Here is an 18,982-nt window from a genome sequence, read left to right on the forward strand (position 1 = left end):
TATGGAAGTCCTGGGGCGCCTGGGTGGCTCAGTTGGTTAAGCGGCCGACTTCGGCTCAGGTCATGATCTTGCGGTCCATGAATTCAAGCCCCGCATCGGGCTCTGTGCTGACAGCTCAGAGCCTGGAGCCTGTTTCAGATTCTGTGTCTCCCTCTCTCTGACCCTTCCCCGTTCATGCTCTGTCTCTCTCTGTCTCAAAAATAAATAAATGTTAAAAAAAAATAAAAAAAAAATATGGAAGTCCTGAAAAGAGTAAGATGAACCCACTGCCTCCAAAGCCACTGAGGACCCATTTAGTGAAGCACTCCAATGTTAAATAACCTATTCATCTTTATTTACCCCATGGGTATGATACCACCAAGCTGGATCTACAATGTCATTATATTATTTTACAATGAAACAACCATTGGGGCACCTGGGTGGCTCAGTCAGTTAAGTGTCCGACTTCAGCTCAGGTCATGATCTCATGGTTTGGGAATTTGAGCCCTACATCGGGCTATGCGTTGATGGTGCGGACCCTGTTTGGGATTTTCCTTCTCTCTCTCTCATTCTCTCTCTCTCTCTCTCTCTCTCTGTCCCTACCCATTCGAGCACTCTATCTCAAAAAAAAAAAAAAAAAAAAAAGAAGAAGAAGAAAGGAAAGGACAGAACACCATTTACTTTCCCCATTTTTGGCATATTGCAAATGATCGGGTATTCTGTTCAAAACACACGCCAGTTTTTGGCTTGACCAGCTGCCAAGTATGAGCTTCTCAGGCTGATGGTTTACAAAAGAGGCAGAAAGACTTCAGACATAACTCTCCTACCAGAGAATACTGTTATAATATTTATCATTTTGAAGGAAACTGTCAGAAACAATGTTAAATTTTTTTACCTTTTGTTTGGACTTCAATTCTGTAAATAGGAATCAGTTATGGGGGAAGTTTTATAAGGTCAACACAGATCTCAAATTATGTGTGCTGTTAGAAAACTTAAATCATAAACCACCTTAACAGGGGCGCCTGGGTGACTCAGTCAGTTGAGCATCCGACTCTTGATTTCAGCTCAGGTCATGATCCCAGGGTCATGGGATCGAGACCCGCATCAGGCTCCATCATGCTGAGCATGGAGCCTGCTTGAGATTCTCTCTCTCTCCCTCTGCCCCTCACCCCTCTCCACCGATCATGCTTTCTCTCTCTAAAATAAATAAATAAGATTTTAAAGATAAAATAAGCCACCTTAACAGTCATGATTTTCTACCAGGCAATAGAGGGAAGACTATACTGTTTCCCTCTTTTTGTTTTTTAGAAAATGTACCAACAGTATTTTAGAAGTAACTGAGTGCATGCACTCCTCTGCTAAAGAGAACAACAACAACAATAACAACAACAAAAAGAAATATGTTATTCAAGGACACCTGGGTAGCTCAGTCGGTTAAGCGTTCGGGTTCGGCTCAAGTCATGATCCGGGTTCGGCTCAAGTCATGATCTCGCAGTTTGTGAGTTGGAGCCCTGTGTCAGGCTCATGCTGCCAGCTCAGAGCTTGGAGCCTGCTTCAGATTCTGTGTCTCCCTCCCTCCCTCCCTCTCTCTCTCTCTCTCTCTCTCTCTGCCCCTCCCCCACTTATACTGTCTTTCTCTCCTTCAAAAATAAACATTAAAAAAAAAATCTCGGGAGGATTCTGGGAAGATGGCGGCGTAGGAGGACGCTGGGCTCACCGCGCGTCCTGCTGATCACTTAGATTCCACCTACACCTGCCTAAATAACCCAGAAAACCACCAGAGGATTAGCAGAACAGAGTCACCGGACCCAAGTGCAGACGAGAGGCCCACGGAAGAGGGTAGGAAGGGCGGCGAGGCGGTGCGCGCTCCACGGACTGGCGGGAGGGAGCCGGGGCGGAGGGGCGGCTCGCCGACCAAGCAGAGCCCCCGAGTCCGGCTTGCAAAAGCGGAGGGGCCTGACAGACTGTGTTCCGACAGCAAGCGCGACTTAGCGTCTGGGAGGTCATAAGTTAACAGCTCTGCTCGGAAAGCGGGAAGGCTGGAGGACAAAGGGAGGGAGAGCTGCGGAGCCCCCGGACGACAGAGCTCAGTTTGGCGGGGAACAAAGGCGCTAGCCAGCGCCATCTCCCCCGCCCATCCCCCAGCCAAAATCCCAAAGGGAACCGGTTCCGGCCAGGGAAATTGCTCGCTCCGCGCGAACACCCAACTCTGTGCTTCTGCGGAGCCAAACCTCCGGCAGCGATCTGACTCCCTCCGGCTGCCACAGGCCCCCTCCTGAAGTGGATCACCTAAGGAGAAGCGAGCTAAGCCTGCCCCCCCTGCCGCCGTGCACCTTGCCTTCCCACCCCAGCTAATACGCCAGATCCCCAGCATCACAAGCCTGGCAGTGTGCAAGTAGCCCAGACGGGCCACGCCACCCCACAGTGAATCCCGCCCCTAGGAGAGGGGAAGAGAAGGCACACACCAGTCTGACTGTGGCCCCAGCGGTGGGCTGGGGGCAGACATCAGGTCGGACTGCGGCCCCGCCCACCAACTCCAGTTATACACCACAGCACAGGGGAAGTGCCCTGCAGGCCCTCACCACACCAGGGACTATCCAAAATGACCAAGCGGAAGAATTCCCCTCAGAAGAATCTCCAGGAAATAACAACAGCTAATGAGCTGATCAAAAAGGATTTAAATAATATAACAGAAAGTGAATTTAGAATAATAGTCATAAAATTAATCGCTGGGCTGGAAAACAGCATACAGGACAGCAGAGAATCTCTTGCTACAGACATCAGGGGACTAAGGAACAGTCACGAGGAGCTGAAAAACGCTTTAAAGGAAATGGAAAACAAAATGCAAACCACCACGGCTCGGATGGAAGAGGCAGAGGAGAGAATAGGTGAACTAGAAGATAAAGTTATGGAAAAAGAGGAAGCTGAGAAAAAGAGAGATAAAAAAATCCAGGAGTATGAGGGGAAAATTAGAGAACTAAGTGATACACTAAAAAGAAATAATATACGCATAATTGGTATCCCAGAGGAGGAAGAGAGAGGGAAAGGTGCTGAAGGGGTACTTGAAGAAATAATAGCTGAGAACTTCCCTGAACTGGGGAAGGAAAAAGGCATTGAAATCCAAGAGGCACAGAGAACTCCCTTCAGACGTAACTTGAATCGATCTTCTGCACGACATATCATAGTGAAACTGGCAAAATACAAGGATAAAGAGAAAATTCTGAAAGCAGCAAGGGGTAAACGTGCCCTCACATATAAAGGGAGACCTATAAGACTCGTGACTGATCTCTCTTTTGAAACTTGGCAGGCCAGAAAGAATTGGCACGAGATTTTCAGGGTGCTAGACAGCAAAAATATGCAGCCGAGAATCCTTTATCCAGCAAGTCTGTCATTTAGAATAGAAGGAGAGATAAAGGTCTTCCCAAACAAACAAAAACTGAAGGAATTTGTCACCACGAAACCAGCCCTACAAGAGATCCTAAGGGGGACCCTGTGAGACAAAGTACCAGAGACATCACTACAAGCATAAATCATACAGACATCACAATGACTCTAAACCCGTATCTTTCTATAATAACACTGAATGTAAATGGATTAAATGCGCCAACCAAAAGACATAGGGTATCAGAATGGATAAAAAAACAAGACCCATCTATTTGCTGTCTACAAGAGACTCATTTTAGACCTGAGGACACCTTTAGATTCAGAGTGAGGGGATGGAGAACTATTTATCATGCTACTGGAAGCCAGAAGAAAGCTGGAGTAGCCATACTTATATCAGACAAACTAGACTTTAAATTAAAGGCTGTAACAAGAGATGAAGAAGGACATTATATAATAGTTACAGGATCTATCCATCAGGAAGAGCTAACAATTATAAATGTCTATGCGCCGAATACTGGAGCCCCCAAATATATAAAACAATTACTCATAAACAGAAGCAACCTTATTGATAAGAATGTGGTAATTGCTGGGGACTTTAACACCCCACTTACAGAAATGGATAGATCATCTAGACACACGGTCAATAAAGAAACAAGGGCCCTGAATGAGACACTGGATCAGATGGACTTGACAGATATATTTAGAACTCTGCATCCCAAAGCAACAGAATATACTTTCTTCTCAAGTGCACATGGAACATTCTCCAAGATAGATCATATACTGGGTCACAAAACAGCCCTTCATAAGTTTACAAGAATTGAAATTATACCATGCATACTTTCAGACCACAATGCTATGAAGCTTGAAATCAACCACAGGAAAAAGTCTGGAAAACCTCCAAAAGCATGGAGGTTAAAGAACACCCTACTAACGAATGAGTGGGTCAACCAGGCAATTAGAGAAGAAATCAAAAAATATATGGAAACAAACGAAAATGAAAATACAACAATCCAAACGCTTTGGGACGCAGCGAAGGCAGTCCTGAGAGGAAAATACATTGCAATCCAGGCCTATCTCCAGAAACAAGAAAAATCCCAAATACAAAATCTAACAGCACACCTAAAGGAAATAGAAGCAGAACAGCAAAGGCAGCCTAAACCCAGCAGAAGAAGAGAAATAATAAAGATCAGAGCAGAAATAAACAATATAGAATCTAAAAAAACTGTAGAGCAGATCAACGAAACCAAGAGTTGGCTTTTTGAAAAAATAAACAAAATTGACAAACCTCTAGCCAGGCTTCTCAAAAAGAAAAGGGAGATGACCCAAATAGATAAAATCATGAATGAAAATGGAATTATTACAACCAATCCCTCAGAGATACAAACAATTATCAGGGAATACTATGAAAAATTATATGCCAACAAATTGGACAACCTGGAAGAAATGGACAAATTCCTGAACACCCACACTCTTCCAAAACTCAATCAGGAGGAAATAGAAAGCTTGAACAGACCCATAACCAGCGAAGAAATTGAATCGGTTATCAAAAATCTCCCAACAAATAAGAGTCCAGGACCAGATGGCTTCCCAGGGGAGTTCTACCAGACGTTTAAAGCAGAGATAATACCTATCCTTCTCAAGCTATTCCAAGAAATAGAAAGGGAAGGAAAACTTCCAGACTCATTCTATGAAGCCAGTATTACTTTGATTCCTAAACCAGACAGAGACCCAGTAAAAAAAGAGAACTACAGGCCAATATCCCTGATGAATATGGATGCCAAAATTCTCAATAAGATACTAGCAAATCGAATTCAACAGCATATAAAAAGAATTATTCACCATGATCAAGTGGGATTCATTCCTGGGATGCAGGGCTGGTTCAACATTCGCAAATCAATCAACGTGATACATCACATTAACAAAAAAAAAGAGAAGAACCATATGATCCTGTCAATCGATGCAGAAAAGGCCTTTGACAAAATCCAGCACCCTTTCTTAATAAAAACCCTTGAGAAAGTCGGGATAGAAGGAACATACTTAAAGATCATAAAAGCCATTTATGAAAAGCCCACAGCTAACATCATCCTCAACGGGGAAAAACTGAGAGCTTTTTCCCTGAGATCAGGAACACGACAGGGATGCCCACTCTCACCGCCGTTGTTTAACATAGTGCTGGAAGTGCTAGCATCAGCAATCAGACAACAAAAGGAAATTAAAGGCATCAAAATTGGCAAAGATGAAGTCAAGCTTTCGCTTTTTGCAGATGACATGATATTATACATGGAAAATCCGATAGACTCCACCAAAAGTCTGCTAGAACTGATACATGAATTCAGCAAAGTTGCAGGATACAAAATCAATGTACAGAAATCAGTTGCATTCTTATACACTAACAATGAAGCAACAGAAAGACAAATAAAGAAACTGATCCCATTCACAATTGCACCAAGAAGCATAAAATACCTAGGAATAAATCTAACCAAAGATGTAAAGGATCTGTATGCTGAAAACTATAGAAAGCTTATGAAGGTAATTGAAGAAGATTTAAAGAAATGGAAAGACATTCCCTGCTCATGGATTGGAAAAATAAATATTGTCAAAATGTCAATACTACCCAAAGCTATCTACACATTCAATGCAATCCCAATCAAAATTGCACCAGCATTCTTCTCGAAACTAGAACAAGCAATCCTAAAATTCATATGGAACCACAAAAGGCCCCGAATGCCAAAGGAATTTTGAAGAAGAAGACCAAAGCAGGAGGCATCACAATCCCAGACTTCAGCCTCTACTACAAAGCTGTAATCATCAAGACAGCATGGTTATTGGCACAAAAACAGACACACAGACCAATGGAATAGAATAGAAACCCCAGAACTAGACCCACAAACATATGGCCAACTCATCTTTGACAAAGCAGGAAAGAACATCCAATGGAAAAAAGACAGCCTCTTTAACAAATGGTGCTGGGAGAACTGGACAGCAACATGCAGAAGGTTGAAACTAGACCACTTTCTCACACCATTTACAAAAATAAACTCAAAATGGATAAAGGACCTAAATGTGAGACAGGAAACCATCAGAACCTTAGAGGAGAAAGCAGGAAAAGACCTCTCTGACCTCAGCCGTAGCAATCTCTTACTCGACACATCCCCAAAGGCAAGGGAATTAAAAGCAAAAGTGAATTACTGGGACCTTATGAAGATAAAAAGCTTCTGCACAGCCAAGGAAACAACCAACAAAACTAAAAGGCAACCAACGGAATGGGAAAAGATATTTGCAAATGACATATCGGACAAAGGGCTAGTATCTAAAATCTATAAAGAGCTCACCAAACTCCACACCCGAAAAACAAATAACCCAATGAAGAAATGGGCAGAAAACATGAATAGACACTTCTCTAAAGAAGACATCCAGATGGCCAACAGGCACATGAAAAGATGTTCAGCGTCGCTCCTTATCAGGGAAATACAAATCAAAACCACACTCAGGTATCACCTCACGCCAGTCAGAGTGGCCAAAATGAACAAATCAGGAGACTATAGATGCTGGAGAGGATGTGGAGAAACGGGAACCCTCTTGCACTGTTGGTGGGAATGCAAATTGGTGCAGCCACTCTGGAAAGCAGTGTGGAGGTTCCTCAGAAAATTAAAAATAGACCTACCCTATGACCCAGCAATAGCACTGCTAGGAATCTACCCAAGGGATACAGGAGTACTGATGCATAGGGGCACTTGTACCCCAATGTTCATAGCAGCACTCTCAACAATAGCCAAATTATGGAAAGAGCCTAAATGTCCATCAACTGATGAATGGATAAAGAAATTGTGGTTTATATACACAATGGAATACTACGTGGCAATGAGAAAAAATGAAATACGGCCTTTTGTAGCAACGTGGATGGAACTAGAGAGTGTGATGCTAAGTGAAATAAGCCATACAGAGAAAGACAGATACCATGTGGTTTCACTCTTATGTGGATCCTGAGAAACTTAACAGGAACCCATGGGGGAGGGGAAGGAAAAAAAAAAAAAAAAAAAAAAAAAAAAAAGGACGTTAGAGTGGGAGAGAGCCAAAGCATAAGAGACTGTTAAAAACTGAGAACAAACTGAGGGTTGATGGGGGGTGGGAGGGAGGGTCGGGTGGGTGATGGGTATTGAGGAGGGCACCTTTTGGGATGAGCACTGGGTGTTGTATGGAAACCAATTTGTCAATAAACTTCATATAAAAAACAAAAAAAAAATCTCTTATTCATAAACATTATAGTTTTTAAAACACTAATTAGGAGCAGTCTAAATGGACAGTTGGCTTTGCAAGGGAAATAGTGTCAGAAAGAATGGCTAAGCATCAACTATTTTGAAAACAAAATTACTATTTTTATAACTGTTCTATAAACAGTGGTATCATCTTATCATCCTTTAGTTGTCCTTGATGTACATTCTGCATTTTATCTTAGAAGGAACAAGAAGATATAAATCTGTTCAAAGTGGGGAGTTTTACAGTCACTTTGTTGAAATTTTTCTTAAGGCAAATTTGGTATCTGGTTACACCTACCCTGAAATTTGCAGGCTAAAAGTATGTGATCATATTATGTGGAGAGAAATTTGGGGAGTTCAATCACTCATTCAACTGTGCAGGGCAAATTCAAACAATTCCCTTGGTTCAGCTCCACAGGCTCAATCTTCTACCAGAGGTGGGCAGCCTTCTGTTCAGGCACAGACCCCTGTGATTCAACCCAGAACCACTGCCTCCTCAGTACTGATGAGAGAACAGTCTGAAGCTCAGTGACACCTACCATGTATCAGATCTCCATTAAAAAAAACAATATTTAGGACACATGGACTCCAGTCATTCCTCCTCATAATCTAAAATAATCTAATCCTCCCCTGAATCAAGCCAGATCATCAAAGCACACGCACTTTTAAGGCATCTTTCCTTGTCCACTCCACACTGAACTGTGCTTTCCTGTAATATGAGCCATGCTGACGAGCAATAAAAGAAACAGCCTCATAAAATCCTCTTAAAATGCTGCTTGTACATTTCACTACCATGAAACCCCCTAGAATTGGAATTCCCATCTGATCACATTGTTGAAAAAAATTGTACGTCTCCCGAGAAACACAGCCTTGTTGTTACCTGAAGGAAAATGTAATGGCTCCCTTTCTGATTGGATGGGTCGAAAACTAAACCTAAATTTATGAGCCACGAATGAACAAATAGGCTGTAAGGATATGGATTAGTCCAACCTTATTCCTACATACTTTGTTATGCCCCTGACTTTGTTTTCATTCTTCTTTAGCTTACGTATCTAACTCATTTTATTTTCTATACCCAGACAGGTCACTTAAAGTTTTTCCTAGAAAACCAAGATGGGATATAAGTAATACTCTTTTGTTTAAAAAATTCTATGTTTAAAAAAATTTTTTTAATGTTTATTTTTGAGAACGAGAGACAGACAGAATGCAAGCAGGGGAGGGGCATAGAGAGAGGGAGACACAGAATCTGAAGTAGGTTCCAGGCTCTGAGCTGTTAGCACAGAGCCTGACATGGGGCTTGAATTCACGAACCGTGAGACTATGACCTGAGCCAAAGTCAGATGCTTACCGACTGAGCCACCTAGGCGCCCCATAAAAAATTCTATGTTTAATATTAATGTAATAAGGGGCGCCTGGGTGGCGCAGTCGGTTAAACGTCCGACTTCAGCCAGGTCACGATCTCGCGGTCCGTGAGTTCGAGCCCCGCGTCGGGCTCTGGGCTGATGGCTCAGAGCCTGGAGCCTGTTTCCGATTCTGTGTCTCCCTCTCTCTCTGCCCCTCCCCCGTTCATGCTCTGTCTCTCTCTGTCCCAAAAATAAATAAACGTTGAAAAAAAAAAATATTAATGTAATAAATCACAAAGGAAAAGATCAATAGTACTGACTGCATAAAATCTAAAACTTTTATATGTCAAAAACACCATAAACAAAATTAAAAGAAACTATAAAACAAGAAAAATGTTTGACACAAATAATAATGAAATTCTTACTATACGAATAAGTTGTTTGTATCAATAAGAATACAAAATTGGATAAATTAAATAATAATGGTAAATAAATTGTTCAAGAAATTTGGATGTTGAGGGGCACCCGGTGGCTCAGTCAGTTGAGCATCCAACTCTTGATTTCAGCTCAGGTCATGATCTCAGAGTCACGGAACTGAGCCTTTCTCTCTCTCCCTCTGCCCCTCTCCCTCACTCACAATCTGTCTCTCTCTCTCTCCAAAATTATTTTTATTTTTTTTAAATGTTCATTTATTTTTGAGAGAGTGAGAGAGAGAAAGAGCGCACAAGTGGAGGAGGGGCAGAGAGAGCAAAGGAGACACAGAATCTGAAACAGGATCCAGGCTCCCAGCTGTCAGCACGGAGCCCGACGTGGGGCTCAAACCCAGGAACCGCAAGATGATGACCTGAGCTGAAGTCAGATGAGCCACTTAAGAGCCCCTCTCTTTCTCCAAAATAAGAAAGAAAGAAAGAAAGAAAGAAAGAAAGAAAGAAAGAAAGAAAGAAAGGAAAAAAAGAAAAGAAATTTAAATGTTGAAATAAATGAATTTGAAGGAACCTAAAATTGCTTTCCTAACATAGACTCCTAGAACTAGAATAGAACTATCCTGTTCAACCCTCTAACATTGCAGACATCAATAACTTTGCTCAAGTGTGTTAAAGGTTGCTATTTACCTGTCTTCCATTTCCACAAAAGGAAAGACAATTGTGGTCTGTCTCCACTCCCTACTCACTAATCCTCAAGGATGGAACAATAAATATGTAATCTCACTGGTAAGACACTACCATTCTTTGGGTCACATTTCCTAGTGGGTGGAGTTCATATATCACAGGTCACAGCCCAAACAAGACACAGATTCTTGGTTTCTGGGACCTGCCTGTTCTCGGGTGCAAGGGGCACATATATCTCCAGTCTCCAAGAGGCAACTAACCAGACTTCACCCATTGCCCTTAGCTCGGGCTAAGCCAGGGGAGGGTCCTTTGCAGATCCAATTGCCCATACTCCTGGAGGAAACAGGAGTAGGAAGCTCCATTTGGCCACATACCTGAGCCTCATTCTCTAATATAACTTTTATTGGAAACTCTGTGTTGGAGGTAGTTATCTGGGAATTGGCCCAGGCAATAAAGTTGATATTTCTTATTTGTCATTCTATGGAAAGAAGGGGTAAGATTCAGTCTCTCCCAACTGCAAAATGTAGATACACTGACTGGACCCTGAGTTTATATAAAGACAAGAGCTATCACGGGGGAGCAAAGTACCATGGGGGAAAATGGAGACTCTCAAGTCTCTGTAGCTGAAACTGCAGGAATAGAGGAGGTAGACACTCAATTATCAGGAAAACTTCACAAACCAGGAAAAACTTCAACACGAGTTCTTAGGCATGAGCACACTGAGTTATCTTTGGCTACTTTTTTTTTTCCTTTCTATCACTTTATCACATCTTTACATTCAAGAAAGGGCCTTTAAATTACCCAGGAGTAGCTAAGGTCTATACAGTCAGAGCAGCGCTACTCACAATGTGGACTAGGAGCACCACCGAGGCCTGGGAGCCTGCCAGAAACGAAAATCTGATGTCCCCACTCCAGATCTACTGAATCTGAACCTCTAGGGTACAGCCCAGGCACCTGTGTTTTAATAAGTTCTTTAGTTATTCTTATGTTATCACAGAGACTCAGACTGGGGATTCTACAGCAATGATTTTTCTTACATTAAAGTAGATAAAATCCAGTGGGATCATTACAAACTCCAGTGCCAAGAAGGAATCATAAAAGATACAGGCCTAGAATCCTCTGTTTCTAGAAATGAGATTTGCCAAGTCTCAAAAAAAAAAAAAAAAAGGAATGAAATCAGTTTACAAAACAGATTTTGTTCTCACACACAAGACAAGATTAGGAGAGAATGAAGTAAAGTGAAGGAAATCACATCAAGGTGAAGAACATTTGAAATCCTGTTGGTCCAGCTAGAAAAAATATGATAAGGATGAGGAAATGCATCCAAATGTAACTGTTCTAAAGAGCCTAGAAAAGATGGGGATATTTACTAGGTTGGGGATAGTGGCTCAAGATCATCAAGGATAAGAAGAGAGGGACTCCTTTGGCAGACAGAAGAAAATGACACCTGTCCCAACAGGTGCCCAGATTGGGGTATCATTCTATCAAGAGGGGTCTTCTCAGCATTTTAAATAGGGAAGGCAGGGTCAGCATTAATGGGAAACTCCTCAATAACTAGAATTGTGATGCTATGTAGTTAGAGAAAATGTGGACATCCTGGGGCACCTGGGTGGCTCAGTCAGTTAAGCGTCTGACTCTTGATTTTGGCTCAGGTCATGATATCATGGTTTGTGAGAACGAGCCCCATGTCAAGCTCTGTGCTGGCAGCACAGACATTGTTTGGGATTCTCTCTCTCCCTCTCTCTCTGTCCCTTCCCAACTCATGTGTGTGCATGTGTTCTCTCTCTCAAAATAAATACTAAATAAACTTTAAAAAAATAGAAAATGTGGACATATTTAAGAAAAGAATGACTAGGGGCACCTGGGTGGCTCAGTTGGTTAAGTGTCCAACTTCAGCTCAGGTCATGAACTCACAGTTCGTGAGTTCGAGTCCCACGTTGGGCTCTGTACTGACAGCTCAGAGCCTGGAGCCTGCTTCAGATTCTGTGTCTCCCTCTCTCTCTGCCCCTCCCCAGCTTCCTCCCCCCCCCTTTCTCTCTCTCTCTCAAAAATAAAAAAATAGGGGCGCCTGGGTGGCTCAGTCGGTTAAGTGTCCGACTTCAGCTCAGGTCACGATCTCGCGGTCCGTGAGTTCGAGCCCCGCGTCGGGCTCTGGGCTGATGGCTCAGAGCCTGGAGCCTGCTTCCGATTCTGTGTCTCCCTCTCTCTCTGCCCCTCCCCCGTTCACGCTCTGTCTCTCTCTGTCCCAAAAATAAATAAACGTTAAAAAAAAAGTTAAAAAAAATAAATAAATAAAAATAAAAAAATATTCAAAAAAAAATTTTTTTAAAAGAAGAGAATGACTAGAAAAATCAGTGAATTTTTCATGCACTATTAAATTAGTTTCAAGTAGCATTGTTCATGTAGCTGGAACAGCAGGTATAGCACAGGCTCTATGGACACCTGCCTGGGCAATGCAAGGAATTAGAACTTGAGGAAGAAGGAACAGAAAAACAGGTGCATTAGGGAGGATCCAGGGAGAAGGACAGTTGATCAGACCCAGGCCTGGGTTATAGGTTGCACTGAACAGAAATATGTACCTCCTAATGACATTAAAGGTGAGCAGGATTTATTTGAGCACAGGATGATGCTGGCAGATCCAGAACTCTCTGGCATCATTCTCTCTCTATGGAGACTTCACTGGCCAAGCCAAAGTAGTATGTCAGTAGAACAAAAATCTAAACGTGAAAACAAAAGGCAACTATAGGGAAGGAAAGTACTAACAACTAGCAAAAGGAATTGGCCAGACCTGGGGATAGAGAAGTGGGAAACAGCAGGTTGAAAGCCTACAGTGGGCATCATCAGAGGGAACTGATGCTGGAGGCTAACCCCCTGCAGAAAAGGAACTGGTGGCCGGAAGGGCTGCTGCAGTGCCCATTAAGGAAGCTCAGGCAGCTGAGTCTTTAAAAAGTCAGTTCTGGGGCGCCTGGGTGGCGCAGTCGGTTAAGTGTCCGACTTCAGCCAGGTCACGATCTCGCGGTCCGTGAGTTCGAGCCCCGCATCGGGCTCTGGGCTGATGGCTCGGAGCCTGGAGCCTGTTTCTGATTCTGTGTCTCCCTCTCTCTCTGCCCCTCCCCCGTTCATGCTCTGTCTCTCTCTGTCCCAAAAATAAATAAAAAACGTTGAAAAAAAAATTAATAAAAAGTCAGTTCTAAGGAAAGGCGGGGCCTGGGTGAACACCACTAACCTAGTGCACTTCCTGGACCTCATTAGACCAGTGAAAGCACAAGTTCCAGAAACTCAAAGCAGCTCAAGGATCAGCTGAGGATAATTCTCCAGGCGACAAATGCAAAAACTCCTAACCACGAAGCAGCACTCAGAGGCAAGGCATTCAGTAATACGAACCCCAGGAGCTCAGAACTAAAACGATTCTCAAGATCTTTCTGGGGAGAGAGAAATTGAGAGAAAAGGGCAGGAAACTGCAATGGTGAAGGAGGCATGCAAGACAGTGCAATTCATTTGAAGACTTTCTTACTATTCCTCCCACTATACCGTAGGGTACCCTGCCCACAAAGCAAGGAGGGTCCTTCACTAGAGATAAAGATCTTCAGCGATGGATAGAAACAGAGCCTGAAGGAGAAATGAAAATGAAAAGGTGCTAAATACTTGAGGTGGGCACCAAGAAAGACCTGGAGCCACCGTGGCAAAGTTCTAAAATTTTCCACAGAAGAGGATTTCCCTCCCCACAAAAACATATGGCAAGACTACTGTCAGACAGAATCCAAGTAACTTTATGAGAAGAGACCATTTCCCAAACTAAGTTCAAATTCACAAGTGGTGGACTCCAAATTCCTTGGGAACCTATAGAGGCTGAAAGATCACGTGCTAGATTATACTTACCAATGGTAATTTGGGATCCACCTTGTAAGGAGAAGGTAACAATGGACTTACTTTCTGAATTTGACACCATGGGACTCTGATTATATTCAGGCTACAGTTTAGACCTCACCTCTTACCACTTTCTCCAGCTCACCCTGCTCTAGCCATATTAGCTTCCTTGATGTTCCTAGAACATGTCAAGGACATGCCTCTCTCAAGACTTTGTCACTTGGCGTCCTCCTTATACATGGCTTACTCCCTCACTTCCTCCAGATCTGTGCTTAAATGTCACTTTATAATAGAGGCCTTCCCTGACCATTCATTGTCACTCCCTTTGCCATGCTTTATTCTTCATTTTAACACTAAGCCCCACTTAACATCTGATTTATTTCCTTACTTGTTTATCTCTCGCTATCCTGACCTCCTGACTCCCACGCCATGACAGCTGGGACTGTTTTATCGCTGCTATGATGTCAGCTATTAGAACCTGCCTGACACATAGTAGGTAAGAAATAAACATGCATTAAATGAATGCATTTATGCATCATTGGAAGTTTTTGTTCACGGTCCAAGCTTGGCAAAAAGCAAGGTGGGTCTGGACTGACTATGCACTGGGTTCATAGAGCATAATTTTGCTTTTTTCTTTTGAATAACTAAATAATTAGTGAGAAACAGTGGAATTTCTGATTAAGAATGAGGGCCCTGGAGCCAGACTGCTGTGTTCAAATCACTAGGTTTGTGATCTTGGACAAATTGTTTAACTTCTCTGCGCCTCATGATCTTTGTCTATGAAACGGGAATAATGGGGTGCCTGGATGGCTCAGTCAGTTAAGCATCCAACTCTTGAGCTTGGCTCAGGTCATGATCTCACGGTTAGTGGGATCGAGCCCTGCATCAGGCTCTGTGCTGTCACCACCGGAGCCTGCTTGGGATTCTCTCTCTCCCTCTCCCTCTGCCCCTTCCTCACTCTCTAGCTCTCTTTCTCTCTCAAAATAAATAAATTAAAAAAAAATTTTTTTTAATGGAGGTACAGTTGACACAACATGAAATTAACCACTTTCAAGTGTACAATTTAGTGACATTTAGTAAGTTCACAATGTTGGGCAACCATCACATAATTCTGCTTTTCTTCCCTCAGAACAATGGTTAGTCTGGGAGAGAAGTATCAGGAAGGTAGGAGCAGGATCTACCCTATTCAACTGCATTCCTTCAAAGGGGGCAGCCTCTCCACCCATCAATTTGTTAAACCCAATGGATTCAAGAACAAAACAATTCTGTGACCCTCCCCACTAGTGAGAGCTGTGCAGTTGACACAGCTGGCCTTTATCTGGCTTCCTCACAAGGCCACATGGCCCTTTCCTAAGAAGCCTGACCTTCATTAGGCCACTGCTCTCTATGTCGGGTTCATATGCTCACACACAGTCGAGTCATAAGGCCTCTTTGTCCCAGCTCACATTCATGATCTCCTGGAATTTGGTTCTAGTTGTCCATATGGTCTACCCTTGGAGCTCAGCTATCTTCAAGTCTGGGTAAAAGACAGTAGACCTTACAGGTATTTTCAATCCATCACTGTCAGAGAGCCCTAAATAACACAGTCCATTCCTGATCTATACCCTCTAGGAGCCAGAACCCCTGTGGGGAAGGGAGTAGGTGGTAAGATTCAGGCACTCTGAAGCCCAGAAAAAGTTGGTGGTCATTAGAAACAGAACCCAAGTCTCTTGCCTCCCAGACGAGCATTCCCAACATTGTGCAATTCACATATTTCTCTTGTCCTGAGCCACAAAACAGAAAGACACACACACCCACCTGCTGGTGCAGTTGTCATTGTTATTTGCACTGAGTGCTGCTCAGAAGATCCCAGTAGAGTGATATTCACTGTGTAATCCGCTGCTGGGTACAGGTCTAAACACACTACTGGAGCTTGTTCCCTCGTTGTGAAGTTAAATGATGCAGCATGATAAAAATTATTCAGATACCACCTCTGACCCAGAACTTTAAACTGTCATGAGATTAAAATAAAGTGTTGCATTAAATTTCCTGTTGGCTTGCAGATATCTAGACTATAAGCAAAATGGAGATAAAGCAAGAAGTTCATTCTATTAGTCTTCACCCACTTAGAATCATTTTTAATACCATAGCGAGCTAAACCAGGATGGACTTTACAAAGCTACCTTACCTATCCTATTCAACGTCCCCCTCAACCAGCTATAGGGCAGAGCTTAAAATGCATAACTGCATCTCACATGAACAAAACATAGGCCACCCTAAGGTAATCCATTGATATCCTCCCAGGTAAAGAAGATTGCACCGGAGGGGCACCTGGGTGGCTCAGTCAATCGAGTGTCTGACTTCAGCTCAAGTCATTATCTGACAGTGGGTTTGTGGGTTCAAGCCCCTCATTGGATTCCATGCTCAGAACCTGCTTGGGATTCTCTCTCTCTCCCTCTGTCTCTGCCCCAATCCCACTCATGCTTTCTCTCTCAAAATGAATGAATAAACTTAAAAACATTTTTAAAAATACTTTAAAATTAAAAAAAAAATACTTTACAAGACTGCACTGGAGCTATTGGGCAAAATTCTTTTATTTTCATTCATAAAGAATCCATCAACAAGCTTCACAAAGTAGAGTTTTTTAACTTTATGAGGACTCCTCCAAATTATGCATTCAAAGCAACTGTTCAATGGTCCTTCACTTGTTCTCTAAATAGATATACAGAGCATACAGCATTGGGTATACAATGGCAAATAAGATAAGGTCCTAACCTCAAGGAACTCACAGATGAGTATCTAGGCAAACAAAATACCCAGGGAGGGGGCACCTGGGTGGCTCAGTCAGTTGAGTATCTTTTCTCTTGACTCTGGCTCAGGTCATGATCTCAGGGTTTGTGAGTTCGAGCCCCACATCAGGCTCTATCTGCACTGACAGTGAAGTCTGCTTGGGATTCTCTCTCTCTCTCTCTCTCTCAAATAAATAAACATTTAAAAAGAACTTTTTTAGGGGTGCCTGGGTGGCGCAGTCGGTTAAGCGTCCGACTTCAGCCAGGTCACGATCTCGCAGTCCGTGAGTTCGAGCCCCGCGTCAGGCTCTGGGCTGATGGCTCGGAGCCTCGAGCCTGTTTCCGATTCTGTGTCTCCCTCTCTCTCTGCCCCTCCCCCGTTCATGCTCTGTCTCACTCTGTCCCAAAAATAAATAAAAACGTTGAAAAAAATAAAATAAAAAAAAAAAAGAACTTTTTTAAACACTGAGGGAGAAATGCTATAATACATGAGGCTGTAGGAGCACTCAGGAGGAACACCTCATCCTCCTCTTTAGGGATGGGGAAAAGCTTCCCTATCTTAATTATGGACCAGAGGAGAAATTAGCATTAACCAAGTGAGTTAGGGGGTAGGAAAAACTATTCAGAGATCAGGAACAGTATTTGGGACAGGAAGTCAGCGAAGGTGTCCCACCAGGGTTGCTGACTGAGCTGAGCCTTGAGGATAAATAGGAGGCAGTCAGGTAGGATAAGGAAAGGAAGGACACTGCTAGTAGGAGGGTCACATACATGAAGACACAATGCAAAAGAACACAAGAAGCTAATCAGGGAGTACGGGGCTTAGAGCTTATAGAACCAATGAGGCCTGAAGAAACTGATTTAGGAGAGACAGTGAAGGAAATAAAGAGATTGGATAAGATGGCTCAAAGTGGGGTACAGAATGACGAGAGAATGGGCAAGGAACAACCTTGAGGGTAATCAGATTTAAGGGACAGGCAGAGGAAAGGAATCCCGGGAGGGAGAGACTGAGAGGGTCTCTAGTAGCAAATGCTGTCCAGTGTGAGGTAGAACCTATTTCATGTCTGCATAGTGGTCTATCAGATGAATGTATGATTCTCTACTTAACCAAATCCCTACTGATGAACATTTAAGTTGTTTCCAATTTCCCCTATTATAAATAAAGCTTCAGAGAACAGCATAATCTTTCTGTATATGTCTGCATAATTAATTACAGTCCATTTCCAAAAATTTACTGATAGATGCTAACAAATAACTATTCTGGAAAAGTCATGACAGTTTCAGTGGCCAGCAGCTGTGGAGAACAGTATTCTATGCTCAAAGAAGAATCATGGTGTCTCATGGCTTAATTTGTTTTTCTTTTTTGGCTTACACTAACAGGTGTTCATTTGCATTTTTATAATACATATATATTCTATACTGTCTTTGCAAACTGCCTTTATTGGGTGGGGGGTTGGTTTGGGGGTTTTTTGTTGTTGTTGTTTTGAGAGAGAGAGTGTGCATGAGCAGGGTAGAGGGGCAGTAAGAGAGAGAGAGAGAGAGAGAGAGAGAGAGAGAGAATCTCAAGCAGGCCCCTCGCTCAGTGTGGAGCCCAACTCAGGGCTCAATCCCACGACCCTGGGATCACGACCTGAAACAAAATCAGGAGTCAGAAGCTCAACCGATTGAGCCACCCAGGAGGCCCTACACTGATTTTTTGACATCATCTGTATCTTAAATTAATGTTAATTTTATTTAGGTACTTGAATATGTTTCTAGCCCCTGTATTCTTCCTAATATAAAAATATGAATATTTTGTTCACCAGTTTAAAATCCTTCAGTGACTCCACAGAGACATCAAATAAGACCCAAACTCCAAATTACAGGGCTGTTCACGATCTAGCCACTGCTTAGGTTTTTGCCTCATCTCTTGCTATTCTCCCTTGCTTTCTTTGTTCCCTAAGAGAACCATGTTCCCTAAAACTCAATATGCTACTCTACTTGCCCACAGTGTCCTTCTTCACCTTTATCCCACATCATTGTGGGATAAAAAAAAAAATTGTTTAAAAACGGGGTAGGGGGGGTGTTGCCTGGGTGGCTCAGTCGGTTAAGCATCTGACTTGGGCTCAGGTCATGATCTCGCAGTTCGTGAATTCGAGCCCCGCATTGGGCTCTGTGCTGACAGCTCTGAGCCTGGAGCCTGCTTCAGATTCTGTGTCTCCCCCCCTCTCTGCCCCTCCCCCGCTCATGCTTGCTCACTCGTGCTCTCTCTCTCTCTCAAAAATAAATATAAAAACAAA

The 18,982-nt window shown here is 43.0% G+C and overlaps 1 protein-coding gene across 16 annotated transcripts in view; it reads right to left on the reverse strand.

Annotated features, from left to right (window-relative positions):
* The window catches only part of SUSD1 (sushi domain containing 1), a 287,713-nt gene that overhangs the window by 200,925 nt on the left and 67,806 nt on the right, over positions 1-18,982 (reverse strand). For all 16 annotated transcript variants that reach the window (XR_006960106.1, XR_006960108.1, XM_047067858.1 and 13 more), the window contains exon 10: positions 15,736-15,928. Coding sequence is in view for 14 of the 16 variants with exons in the window: in XM_047067858.1 (XP_046923814.1) it covers positions 15,736-15,928 (193 nt within the window). In the remaining 2 variants the exon portion in view is untranslated. The remainder of the gene's footprint in view (positions 1-15,735; positions 15,929-18,982) is intronic.

This window comes from Lynx rufus, unplaced genomic scaffold (genome assembly GCF_022079265.1).
Source record: "Lynx rufus isolate CCGP_SWC_20201006 ecotype Redwood Valley unplaced genomic scaffold, mLynRuf1.p SCAF_10, whole genome shotgun sequence".
Classification (NCBI taxonomy): Eukaryota; Metazoa; Chordata; class Mammalia; order Carnivora; family Felidae; genus Lynx; species Lynx rufus.